At 49.9% G+C, this 13,088-nt stretch overlaps 2 protein-coding genes across 2 annotated transcripts; both read left to right on the top strand.

Moving 5' to 3' along the window:
* Positions 1-7,844: 7,844 nt before the first annotated feature.
* LOC134504692 (beta-1,3-galactosyl-O-glycosyl-glycoprotein beta-1,6-N-acetylglucosaminyltransferase 3-like) lies at positions 7,845-9,356 on the top strand. The gene has a single exon (XM_063314002.1). The coding sequence runs from the start codon at positions 8,013-8,015 to the stop codon at positions 9,327-9,329; it is 1,317 nt and encodes a 438-aa protein (XP_063170072.1). The 5' UTR covers positions 7,845-8,012; the 3' UTR covers positions 9,330-9,356.
* A 1,671-nt stretch (positions 9,357-11,027) lies between these two features.
* On the top strand, positions 11,028-12,539 carry GCNT3 (glucosaminyl (N-acetyl) transferase 3, mucin type). The gene has a single exon (XM_063314000.1). It carries the CDS (start codon positions 11,196-11,198, stop codon positions 12,510-12,512), a length of 1,317 nt encoding a protein of 438 aa, XP_063170070.1. The 5' UTR covers positions 11,028-11,195; the 3' UTR covers positions 12,513-12,539.
* The last annotated feature ends 549 nt before the right edge of the window (positions 12,540-13,088 follow it).

The following is a 13,088-nucleotide window of genomic DNA, read 5'->3' as shown; positions in this document are numbered from 1 at the left end:
TCCTGGAAGGCAGGCACGCCTTCTCTCTGTAAATTCCAAGACCCAGCTAAGATTAATAGCTGCCTTGGCCTTTCAGGAGCCTGACAATGAACAATGGGAAGCCATGTGCAGAGAGTCACTCAGGTGTGCCCAGGAACAAGACACACGGCCGGTCTGATGAGTGGCAAACCAGAAGCGCCTTCAGAGTGACAGCACCAGACACGTGTCCTCCAGAGTCTCAGAATGAGGGTGTTTACACGTTGTTTCTTGGCAGAATTCAAAAACGAAGGGGCCTCTTTCTGGATTCACATCTCTCTGCTCTTTGCTTTACTGATATTGTTTCGATTGTTTCTACTGCCACAATCACACAATTCTTGATGGGGTGTCCATCTCGGGTTACCCTTTGAGTCATCTGCTCAGACTGGCAGTGGATGGCTAGATCTGGATGGTACCCTTTGGATGGTGCATCATCTCCTGGAGCGACGCTAGGTCAAGTCCGTGGGGACAGCTGCTTACCCACACAGAAGCTTCCTCAGACCTGGATCGATCCCCCCCCTCCTCCCCCCCCCGCACTTCAAAAGTGCAGCAAGCACACAGAGGGGAGTTCATCAGTTCTATAAGGGACCAGGCCAGCCAACACAGAGATCTCGTAACACCTGCTCTATGCCCCCACCATTTCTCAGCCCTTCCCATCCGCAGGCCCAAACATCATATGCCCCACTCTCATTCTTTCACAACAATTAGACCTTTAAGCATTTCATGCCACTCCCATCTCCAAGCTAGAAACCTGAGTCAGGGCCTAGATCCCATGCTCTATTTCTCCTGAACTTTTGCTTAAAGACTTCAAGAAAGCAAACAATAAAAGTAAAGCCACAAAAATTCAGTGCAGAAAGGAATACCTGGCACGCTGTTGCTAGCAGATAGTTTTATAGTTTCCCTTTAGTCCTGTATTCTCTCTTTTCTGTATTCTCTCTTTTGTATTTTAACTATACTTTGAAAATTAATCAGGTCCCTTTTTTAAATAAATAAATAAATAAATAAATAAATAAATAAATAAATAAATAAATAAATAAATAAATAAGGCCTCCGCGATTTTAAACCCGCAATCTGCAATTTCGGAAGAGGGACGCTCCTTTCCCAGTAAGAACCCCCCGGGTGAAGCAGGCCCTCTGGTTTTGTGGAAAAGCTCCAAGGTTTTCCTTGGAGTTACTGTCACAAGGATCCTGTTTCTCCTTTCCCCAATGCCTGGTCCTGAGCAGCACCCTTTTCCTCTAGAGGCTCCTACAGCGAAGACCAATGGTGCACGGAGGGCATGTCCTCCCGGAACTTCATGCAACACAGTACAATATGCTTGTCCACGGAGGTTATCTCGACGTCAGTAATGAATCATAGCTTTTATAGTTACTGTCACAAGGGTGACAGCTGAAATTCCGCTATAGTGGCCCTGTTGAAACAGGATGCCTCCTTGTAAACTCTCACCAGAATGCAGTCTGTGCAGATAGCTTTAGCAGCCCAGGACCCACCCAGCCCCCCCCCCCCGAGATTCCTGGGGCAAAACTTTAGACCAAGGTCTGAAACTTCCTTGCCTGGACGAACACGCAAAGGGGACGGAACGTCTGGATGGAGCAGCTTAAAGCCCCTTAGATGAAGACCTGGGATGTGGTTCCACACAGCTCCAGAACTGAGTTAATGATTTCCATTTCCAGAACATCAGAAGCAGGGCTGGGCTTAATGTATTCAGAGCATGAACAGCCATTAACTCTAATGAGTGTCGCTCATTCAGGCTCACAAGGTTAACCTCATGCTTTTGCTGTTTGAGGCAAAGGATGTGTGGGTTGGTTGCCCCTTTGGGCCAGACGGGCAATTGAAGTGGACTTTATTTATTTCATACATTCATATGGCCATTAGAACTGGTCTTCTGTCCCAATGCCCATTCATGTTTGCAGCTGTAACCCTTTACAACACAGTTTTTTTTAAATCCGTTCAATCGTGTCCAATTCTCGGGGCCTGCCTGGACAAGTCCCTGCAGTTTTCTTGGCCAGGTTTTTCAGAAGTGGTTTGCCATTGCCTCCTTCCTAGGGCTGAGACAGAAGGACTGGCCCAAGATCACCCAGCCTGCTTCGTGCCCAAGCCAGGACTAGAACTCAGTCTCCCGGTTTCCAGCATGATGCCTTAACCACTTAACTCCTAAAATCTCTAGTGCTTAGCCAAGCCCGGGGTGACTCGATCCAAAGAGATCCCAGCATTCCCTGCAGGGACCAAATATTTGGGGGAATCTGCCATTAGAAGATGTGACTGCTAGGCATCAGTCCCCTGTTACAGCCGCTTAAAAAAAAATCACAATTCTTTTACCTTCCTATTTTGTTGCCATCTACCTTCCATTTTAGTATCTCATGATTCTCAACAACCAGCACCTGTTCTGAATGGATCTTCCTTTGCCTTTCTACTGTCTTCGAATCCTTTTAGCTTGTCCTCGCTGGGAAACAATAAACTTACTTTGATGGTAAGTAAACACTGGAGTGGCATGAGTTTGACGGATTATCATCCATCAAGTCAACATTGACTCTTAGCAACCAGATGCTGTAGATAATTTCCTCCAGGGGGTAGGAGTTTAACTGCCTGTATAAAAAGTGGAATTTCTTATGATGACAGATAACTAGCAAGGGCGGAGCATCCTGCACCGCACTCCGTGACAGCCCCCATCTGAAAGGGCCGTGGGGCAGATCCCATGACTCCGATGCCTCTCTTCTGCAAAACCCCATGGCTACTCCTGCCCCACTCCTTACAGACATGGAGGCAATGCCTGTTTTTGCTGGCCCTGCTCTTTCAGAAACAGGGGGTACCCAACAGCAAGATGCTGGACTAGATGGATCTTTAGCCCCATTCAGCAAAGACGTGATCCTTCCTGCTCCATCTAAGCTCATGAGGAAAGTTCAGAAGAGGCTATCAGCAGATGATTCCTTATCTCCTTCTTCCCAAGCTTTTTTCATTGGAAGTTACAAGAGAGAAAAATCCGTGCAAAATCTAGTTTCTCCCAGGGAGTGGTGGGCCTGCCCCATTGTCTGGAAGCGAATGAAGTGGGGAACCTCTTGACAGAGATCTTACTGTATTTGGGTCAATGCAAAGAAGGCAACACCTACATTTCCCAGCCCTGCATGCTGTGATTCCCCAGCTGAACCGGTCTCACTGGCATTTGGTTTTATTTTTTTAACCCCTCCTCCCCGCTCCCCGCCCCCTTTGGCTGCAAGAGAAGCAATGAATATCCCATCTAACTAGAACATGGAGGGGTTAAAAGACAGAGTTAGTTCAGGTTGGCCAAGGTTCCTCCGTATGTATCAGTTGGGCCATTTATGAAAAGTTCTTAAGTTCATTGTACTTTGTTGGTGATTTTCTGCTCAGGAAGATTTTTCATAAATCCATCAAGATACATTTCTTGGGGGCAGCTGTTCCTGCTCAGCGTAAATTGGATGGCGGATTCCTGTCTTGGCTGCAGCAGACTATTTCAAAATAAGTAATGCTTGTTAAACACCCCAGATTAGAATCAGATACCAGTTGGTAGTAATTTATTAATAGGAAAGAACAAGCTGCCTCATTAAAGCATCATCTGTGTAGAAATTGGAGCCAAGGTCATTTCTGGCCCTGCTGATGCAAGAGGCCACACCCTTGTTCAGTCCTACCTGGGTTCATTCTGGGATGGAGGAAAGCAGCGGTGGAAAGGGGTAACTTTGAAAGATTGTCCACCCTCTACAATCCAGCAGATGATGCAGCATCAAAGTCTCTGGAAAAACTTTTACCAGCTGCAGTCAACAGTAAAGAAGCTGCTACAGGTAGTCCTCGCTTAACAACCATTTGTTTAGTGATCATTCAGACTTACGATGGTGCTGAAAAAACTGATATATAACTGGTCCTCACACTTATGACCGTTGCCCCTTCCCTGTGGTCACGTTATCACTATTCGGGCACTTGGCAACTAGTTCACATTTATGATTGTCACAACGTCCCATGGTCACATGATCACCATTTTCGGCCTTCCTGGCCAGCTTCCGGAGAACCGCATGATTCGCTTAATGACTGCCACAAAGAGGTCGTAAAATCAGGTCAGATTCACTTAATGATCGCTTCACTTAGCAACCAAAATTCTGGTCCCAATTGTAGTCATTAAGTGAGGACTACCTGCATTGCAATTAGTTGGGCTAGGGAGTTTTATATACAACATTTCACTGAAGGACTTACAAAATCACTTTCCGGATGCCCCCTCTGAAGGCCAAATTGCAGAGTTACCCACAGGCAAGCTTACTTGCTGACCAGTTAATCCTGTTGCTCTCCACTGGCCTGCTCTGTTCAGGAGAATCTGCTGAGTCCTGTGAGATTTACTCTCAGGTAAGCACGTTTGCAATGGCACCCTCAGCTGAGTTTCTTTCTCTAACTTGTCCAGTTCCTGGTTCCTCCGTTCTCAGAACATTTGGCATCACTGCAAGAAATCCCAAATTAGCTGGCAACGCATCGACATGAAACTAACGCTGCTGGACTCCGTGATCCAGCGCTTCCTGGGGCAGCTGGTTGGGGACAGACTACTCTAGAGTAACCCTTTCTTGAACTCTTGCAGGGGGAAAGGTAAAGTCCTTCTTTCGTCCCTTTCTTAAGCCAACCGGTGTCTCATTCAGAAAAGAAACACACTCTTCTCTAAATCCGTTCCCAGGTCTGTTGGGACTCCATGTCCCAGAATTCTATCTGGACACGCAGGCTGGGAATTCTGGGAGGTGACGGCCCATGTGTCGGGAGGGTGCCAGTTGAGGAAGATTGATAGGAATTACGTTTTTTTTTCCTGTGAGATTCCTGCCAGATCCTCCAAACTGTATCTTTACTCTCCTCTAATGAAATCCAACTTGGTCTAATAGTTAAAGGTGCAGCAGTCCGGCGCAGGGAGAGCTGGGTTCCAGTTCTGCCTTGGGCACGGAAGCCAGCTGGGTGACTTTGGGCCACTCACCATCTCTCAGCCCTAGGAAGAAGATAGCAGCCAACCACTTCCAAAAACGTGGGCTAGAAAACTCCAAGGAATCATCCACGGAGTCGCTAGGAGTCCAACAAACACAAAACTTTGCGTAAGGATTGCGTCCTTGCCGGACCTATCAACCATGTTTAGCCAAGGGACTTTCCCATTCTTAAATCTGCAGCCAATGTTTAACCAAGGGATTTGGTTTAGCAGCCTATGGATTGCCAAGAGAGGAGGAATACAAGGTGGAGTGGGAGGGGAGGGGAGAGGAAGGGGCTGCATACAGTGAAGAGCCCAGCGGTGAAGGGCACCGGGTTGTTAAGCCAGTTAACGGATTTTTGCAAAGAAGTCATTTGTCCGCCTCCCATTTTTCTCAGACAACAGCAACAGGCCCTTGCATTACTTGGGGCTGGGGGGCAAGAAAAGACAAAATAAATTATACACGTAATTTCAAGTTGTCCTGCTAAGCTCACTTGTAATAAGCATTTAGAGCAGCATTTCTCAACCTTGGCAGCTTTAAGGTGGGTGGGGCATTCTGGGAGTTGAAGTCCACCCATCTTAAAGCTGCCAAGGTTGAGAAACATTGATTTCGAGCAATGAAAGGGCAGGGCTGACACCAAATGGGTGGAGGGTTCCTACTCTGGCCTCATCTCCTGCGGTTTGGGGCACGTCAGTCAAATGCTTTAACGCCCCCTCCTGCAGCTGTTTATCTGCTCTTTCCCTCATATTCATCCTACCCCATTTTCCCTGCCCTTCTAAATCCTTCCCAAGCCTTTGCACTGTAACACAAACAAGGAATCCTTGCTTCAGATCCAAGCAAAGCCCAGATGCCTCTCCTTTTGACTGACAACCACCCAGAGACCCCCAGAACATGATCCCCAGGACAGGAAGACGACTCTGCCTAGACATTTCACAGCCCAGCCCTCCTCTCTGGATGCTGGTGCGGCTAAATTGGGCACCAGGGCCAAAAGAACTCCATGTGAACTTGTGGCCACGGAGAAAAGTTGGGGTAGAAATATAATTAAAAACAAAGGGGAAAAGGGGATGGCTCTTTCAAAGGATTTTTTGCCAGGGGCTTCTGCTGAGCCCGTTCCTGAATTATATGGTGGAATAAAGGACTCCGTCAAGCACTGGCCACAGATTTTCCACCACGTGGTAGCCCTCACACAGAAGACCTACAAACACACCCACCCACCCCATCCAGTGCATGTAGTGTGTGAAGCATATTCTACACCTGGACACTTAAGCCACATCTCCCTTGTGGAGCTGCGAGAACTTCAAGTTCCTTCTAAAAGGTCACCAAATGAGGCAAGAAAGAAATATGTCCTCAAGCTTCCTGCTGGTTCATAGGGCAGATAGCGATTTACGCAACCCTCGTCCGGCTCCAGCAGGGTTGCTCTGTGAACTAGATTTATGAGTCATTCTCCTGCCTTGCGTCGCTTCCTTGCTGCGGGAAAAAATGTGTGTCTGATGAACAGGTGCCTGTATCTCTTTGGACTCCCCCCTCCTTTTTTAAACAGTATGTGAAAGGGCTACGACGACTGTGCACTGATGAGGTGAGGGTGTGGGCTGTTTGGAAAGGTGTGTCTCATCGAGGGCCCCCCTCCCCCCCCCTCTTCCCCCCTCCCCCCATCCCTTGGCAGCTTTCTGGGCATCAGATACGCATCCAGGTTACTGGGTATGTTATTTCTCAACACTGCAATGCAATAGCCTTTCACTCTCTTTTCACTTCCATGCGGCATAAAGTCTCAAAAGAATAACTTGTCTTTACACACACACACACACACACACACACACACTGGCTAGAGCAGTGTTTCTCACCCTCAGCGACTTCAAGATGGGTGGACTTCAACTCCCAGAATTCCCCGGCCATCCCCAGAAGCACCATCTGGCACAGTTTTCCCCTCTGGAGGTTTTGGAGATATCTAGGGGCTCAGGTCACATGGTGTTCCCAGTGCTTTATTTATGGATGTGCAAATAAATGTCTGTGTGTATACCTGCGAGAAGCCCACACTGTGCAAAATCCAAAATAAAGTAAAGTACATTTTCTACCTTCCCTCTCTGTGGAAATTTTGAGCGTCATCGTAAATCTAGGAGGAGAACTTACCATCATGCAGGGCAACTTGTGGGCCCTTTTGCCTTGGGGGCTGTCCTCTCAGTCTGGAATATAAAGTCTAAATGAAACCAGGCAAAGGAGAGAAGTTGAGAAGCTGCGTTGCTCTCCACCCCGCCTTCCTTGAGCTGGCCGAAAACTGTTAAATGCCAACATGCAACCTGTCATCCTCTCCTGTCCCAGTTCCTTTCTTCCCAGTCACCAACGGCCCCTTGACTTGTCTCCAAGAGAACGGGGGCAAAGACTGACAGATTTCACAGACTTCGAAGCTGTCCTCAGATGGCATCAGGCAGGGGCGTCCACAAGGTGTGGTCCAAAAAGTCCAGATGGTGGCTACCATGGTACAATTGAAGGTGGGGCTTCAGTTGCACTGTGGTGGCCACCATCTGGACTTCTTGGACCATACCCTGTGCATATCCCCGGGGAAGGACTACTTTAACACCAGCAAAGTTCTGCACGACTTAAGCTGAGGTCTGGGGATGAGATGAAGGCCACGCCGTAGAGATCCAGCAGAGAGAAAGGTTGCCTGTTCGTGCCACAGTTGGGTGCAAGTGGGGACACACCCTTAGACCAGTGTTTCTCAACCTCGGCCACTTGAAGACGTTCATCGCTCTGATATGGATGGCCACACCTCTGGACTGAAGAGATCGGAGATCCTCCTGGCAAATGACGAGCAATCTCTCTGGCTCAGCCCCTCCCTGTCAGAACCCTACCTGACAATTCATTGCAGCTCTCAGGTTACACTTGCGAGCGAGCCATCCAGATACGAGGAAGGGCTTTTCGGCAGAGCCCAGGTAAATCACCTGTTGCCTGCTTTCAAGGAGATGCTGATTCTAACCAGAGTGCTCTGAACCTTCCAGCCGAGTTTGGGAGCAGACATTTGGACTTCAGAAGCTGGGGAATAAGTTGATCTCCGAAGCCTGAAAGATGTTTTTTGGGGGAAAACGGTTGCTGTGTCAAGTTCCACGGCTGCTGGCACTGGGGGCTCTCATGCTGCTCACCACAGCCATGCTGAAGTACAGCCGTTGGCAGTGTGACCCCAGCTACCTGGGGAGGAACGCCACGGACCCCAGAGGTCAGTTCTGCAAGGACAGGCTCTACCAGTCGGTGAGTCTCTCCACCCAGGAGAACATCAGCTGCTCTGGGCTCGGGAGAGGGGACATGGAGGCGATCCAGAAAGTTCTGCTGAGCAAGTTGCAACAGAAGAACAAACGGGTGCCCTTGGATGAGAAGTACTACTTGAATCTAACCAAGGATTGTCAGAACTTCAAAGAAAGGAGAAAGTTTATTGGGTTCCCTCTGAGTGAAGCGGAGGAAAACTTCCCTATTGCTTATTCCATGGTTATCCACGAGAAGATTGAGATCTTTGAAAGGCTGCTGAGATCCATCTTTGCTCCTCAGAATATATACTGCGTCCATGTAGACAGAAAATCTCCCGAACTTTTCCAAAAGGCTGTCCGGGCCATCGTCTCCTGCTTTGACAACGTCTTCCTGCCCTCTAAGCAGGAGCAGGTGGTGTACGCCTCTTGGTCGAGGGTCCAAGCTGACTTGAACTGCATGGAAGACCTGCTTCAAAGCAAGGTGCGTTGGAGGTACCTCCTGAACACCTGTGGGACCGACTTCCCTATCAAGACGAATGCAGAGATTGTCCAAGCCCTCAAACTGCTGAATGGGAAAAACAACATGGAGTCTGAGAAGCCTTCTTCGTACAAAACGAACCGGTGGAAATACCACCACGAAGTGACAGATTCCATCGTTCAGACCAAGACGACCAAGCAACCCCCTCCTCAAAGCTCTCCCATGTTCACCGGCAATGCCTACATCGTGGTCACCAGGGAGTTTGTCCAGCACCTCTTTGAAGACCCAACTGCAAGACAGTTGATAGAATGGTCCAAAGATTCCTTCAGCCCAGAAGAACATCTCTGGGCCACCTTGCATCGCATGCCAGGGGTGCCTGGCTCGGTCCCTTTCAATGACAAATTTGATCTCACGGACATGAACGCCATCCCGAGGCTGGTGAAGTGGTCCTACCTTGCAGGGGACATCAGCAAGGGGGCCCCTTACTCACACTGTTCTGGAGCTTACCAGCGGGCCGTCTGCATCTATGGGTTTGGGGACCTCCCCTGGCTGCTCACACATCACCACCTATTTGCCAACAAGTTTGACCCCAATGTTGACGATTACGTAATCCAGTGTTTGGAGGAGCACCTGCGCTACAAGGCCATCTACCGGGAGGCCCCTTGAGTGAGATGCCTCCACAAGGGGCCTCTGAGGTGCTGTGACGTGAGGACAGACACCCCCACCCCCAGGTGTGGGTCTGTCGGAAGTGCTGGACATCAAGTCCTAGGAGATCTAGGCATTCTGACACACTTCCTGCCCTGGACCCCAAGTTCGGAGATTGTTTTTCCCCTGGGGCGGAGGGCAGATAGCGATTTACGCAACCCTCGTCCGGCTCCAGCAGGGTTGCTCTGTGAACTAGATTTATGAGTCATTCTCCTGCCTTGCGTCGCTTCCTTGCTGCGGGAAAAAATGTGTGTCTGATGAACAGGTGCCTGTATCTCTTTGGACTCCCCCCTCCTTTTTTAAACAGTATGTGAAAGGGCTACGACGACTGTGCACTGATGAGGTGAGGGTGTGGGCTGTTTGGAAAGGTGTGTCTCATCGAGGGCCCCCCTCCCCCCCCCTCTTCCCCCCTCCCCCCATCCCTTGGCAGCTTTCTGGGCATCAGATACGCATCCAGGTTACTGGGTATGTTATTTCTCAACACTGCAATGCAATAGCCTTTCACTCTCTTTTCACTTCCATGCGGCATAAAGTCTCAAAAGAATAACTTGTCTTTACACACACACACACACACACACACACACACTGGCTAGAGCAGTGTTTCTCACCCTCAGCGACTTCAAGATGGGTGGACTTCAACTCCCAGAATTCCCCGGCCATCCCCAGAAGCACCATCTGGCACAGTTTTCCCCTCTGGAGGTTTTGGAGATATCTAGGGGCTCAGGTCACATGGTGTTCCCAGTGCTTTATTTATGGATGTGCAAATAAATGTCTGTGTGTATACCTGCGAGAAGCCCACACTGTGCAAAATCCAAAATAAAGTAAAGTACATTTTCTACCTTCCCTCTCTGTGGAAATTTTGAGCGTCATCGTAAATCTAGGAGGAGAACTTACCATCATGCAGGGCAACTTGTGGGCCCTTTTGCCTTGGGGGCTGTCCTCTCAGTCTGGAATATAAAGTCTAAATGAAACCAGGCAAAGGAGAGAAGTTGAGAAGCTGCGTTGCTCTCCACCCCGCCTTCCTTGAGCTGGCCGAAAACTGTTAAATGCCAACATGCAACCTGTCATCCTCTCCTGTCCCAGTTCCTTTCTTCCCAGTCACCAACGGCCCCTTGACTTGTCTCCAAGAGAACGGGGGCAAAGCCTGACAGATTTCACAGACTTCGAAGCTGTCCTCAGATGGCATCAGGCAGGGGCGTCCACAAGGTGTGGTCCAAAAAGTCCAGATGGTGGCTACCATGGTACAATTGAAGGTGGGGCTTCAGTTGCACTGTGGTGGCCACCATCTGGACTTCTTGGACCATACCCTGTGCATATCCCCGGGGAAGGACTACTTTAACACCAGCAAAGTTCTGCACGACTTAAGCTGAGGTCTGGGGATGAGATGAAGGCCACGCCGTAGAGATCCAGCAGAGAGAAAGGTTGCCTGTTCGTGCCACAGTTGGGTGCAAGTGGGGACACACCCTTAGACCAGTGTTTCTCAACCTCGGCCACTTGAAGACGTTCATCGCTCTGATATGGATGGCCACACCTCTGGACTGAAGAGATCGGAGATCCTCCTGGCAAATGACGAGCAATCTCTCTGGCTCAGCCCCTCCCTGTCAGAACCCTACCTGACAATTCATTGCAGCTCTCAGGTTACACTTGCGAGCGAGCCATCCAGATACGAGGAAGGGCTTTTCGGCAGAGCCCAGGTAAATCACCTGTTGCCTGCTTTCAAGGAGATGCTGATTCTAACCAGAGTGCTCTGAACCTTCCAGCCGAGTTTGGGAGCAGACATTTGGACTTCAGAAGCTGGGGAATAAGTTGATCTCCGAAGCCTGAAAGATGTTTTTTGGGGGAAAACGGTTGCTGTGTCAAGTTCCACGGCTGCTGGCACTGGGGGCTCTCATGCTGCTCACCACAGCCATGCTGAAGTACAGCCGTTGGCAGTGTGACCCCAGCTACCTGGGGAGGAACGCCACGGACCCCAGAGGTCAGTTCTGCAAGGACAGGCTCTACCAGTCGGTGAGTCTCTCCACCCAGGAGAACATCAGCTGCTCTGGGCTCGGGAGAGGGGACATGGAGGCGATCCAGAAAGTTCTGCTGAGCAAGTTGCAACAGAAGAACAAACGGGTGCCCTTGGATGAGAAGTACTACTTGAATCTAACCAAGGATTGTCAGAACTTCAAAGAAAGGAGAAAGTTTATTGGGTTCCCTCTGAGTGAAGCGGAGGAAAACTTCCCTATTGCTTATTCCATGGTTATCCACGAGAAGATTGAGATCTTTGAAAGGCTGCTGAGATCCATCTTTGCTCCTCAGAATATATACTGCGTCCATGTAGACAGAAAATCTCCCGAACTTTTCCAAAAGGCTGTCCGGGCCATCGTCTCCTGCTTTGACAACGTCTTCCTGCCCTCTAAGCAGGAGCAGGTGGTGTACGCCTCTTGGTCGAGGGTCCAAGCTGACTTGAACTGCATGGAAGACCTGCTTCAAAGCAAGGTGCGTTGGAGGTACCTCCTGAACACCTGTGGGACCGACTTCCCTATCAAGACGAATGCAGAGATTGTCCAAGCCCTCAAACTGCTGAATGGGAAAAACAACATGGAGTCTGAGAAGCCTTCTTCGTACAAAACGAACCGGTGGAAATACCACCACGAAGTGACAGATTCCATCGTTCAGACCAAGACGACCAAGCAACCCCCTCCTCAAAGCTCTCCCATGTTCACCGGCAATGCCTACATCGTGGTCACCAGGGAGTTTGTCCAGCACCTCTTTGAAGACCCAACTGCAAGACAGTTGATAGAATGGTCCAAAGATTCCTTCAGCCCAGAAGAACATCTCTGGGCCACCTTGCATCGCATGCCAGGGGTGCCTGGCTCGGTCCCTTTCAATGACAAATTTGATCTCACGGACATGAACGCCATCCCGAGGCTGGTGAAGTGGTCCTACCTTGCAGGGGACATCAGCAAGGGGGCCCCTTACTCACACTGTTCTGGAGCTTACCAGCGGGCCGTCTGCATCTATGGGTTTGGGGACCTCCCCTGGCTGCTCACACATCACCACCTATTTGCCAACAAGTTTGACCCCAATGTTGACGATTACGTAATCCAGTGTTTGGAGGAGCACCTGCGCTACAAGGCCATCTACCGGGAGGCCCCTTGAGTGAGATGCCTCCACAAGGGGCCTCTGAGGTGCTGTGACGTGAGGACAGACACCCCCACCCCCAGGTGTGGGTCTGTCGGAAGTGCTGGACATCAAGTCCTAGGAGATCTAGGCATTCTGACACACTTCCTGCCCTGGACCCCAAGTTCGGAGATTGTTTTTCCCCTGGGGCGGAGGGCAGATAGCGATTTACGCAACCCTCGTCCGGCTCCAGCAGGGTTGCTCTGTGAACTAGATTTATGAGTCATTCTCCTGCCTTGCGTCGCTTCCTTGCTGCGGGAAAAAATGTGTGTCTGATGAACAGGTGCCTGTATCTCTTTGGACTCCCCCCTCCTTTTTTAAACAGTATGTGAAAGGGCTACGACGACTGTGCACTGATGAGGTGAGGGTGTGGGCTGTTTGGAAAGGTGTGTCTCATCGAGGGCCCCCCTCCCCCCCTCTTCCCCCCTCCCCCCATCCCTTGGCAGCTTTCTGGGCATCAGATACGCATCCAGGTTACTGGGTGTGTTATTTCTCAACACTGCAATGCAATAGCCTTTCACTCTCTTTTCACTTCCATGCGGCATAAAGTCTCAA

This window comes from Candoia aspera, chromosome 13, assembly GCF_035149785.1.
Source record: "Candoia aspera isolate rCanAsp1 chromosome 13, rCanAsp1.hap2, whole genome shotgun sequence".
Classification (NCBI taxonomy): Eukaryota; Metazoa; Chordata; class Lepidosauria; order Squamata; family Boidae; genus Candoia; species Candoia aspera.
This window is presented reverse-complemented; position numbering and strand designations above follow the sequence as displayed.

Bases quoted from the DNA above. Each gene is read 5' to 3' on its own strand.
- LOC134504692 (XM_063314002.1), top strand. From the start codon at position 8,013: ATGTTTTTTGGGGGAAAACGGTTGCTGTGTCAAGTTCCACGGCTGCTG.
- GCNT3 (XM_063314000.1), top strand. From the start codon at position 11,196: ATGTTTTTTGGGGGAAAACGGTTGCTGTGTCAAGTTCCACGGCTGCTG.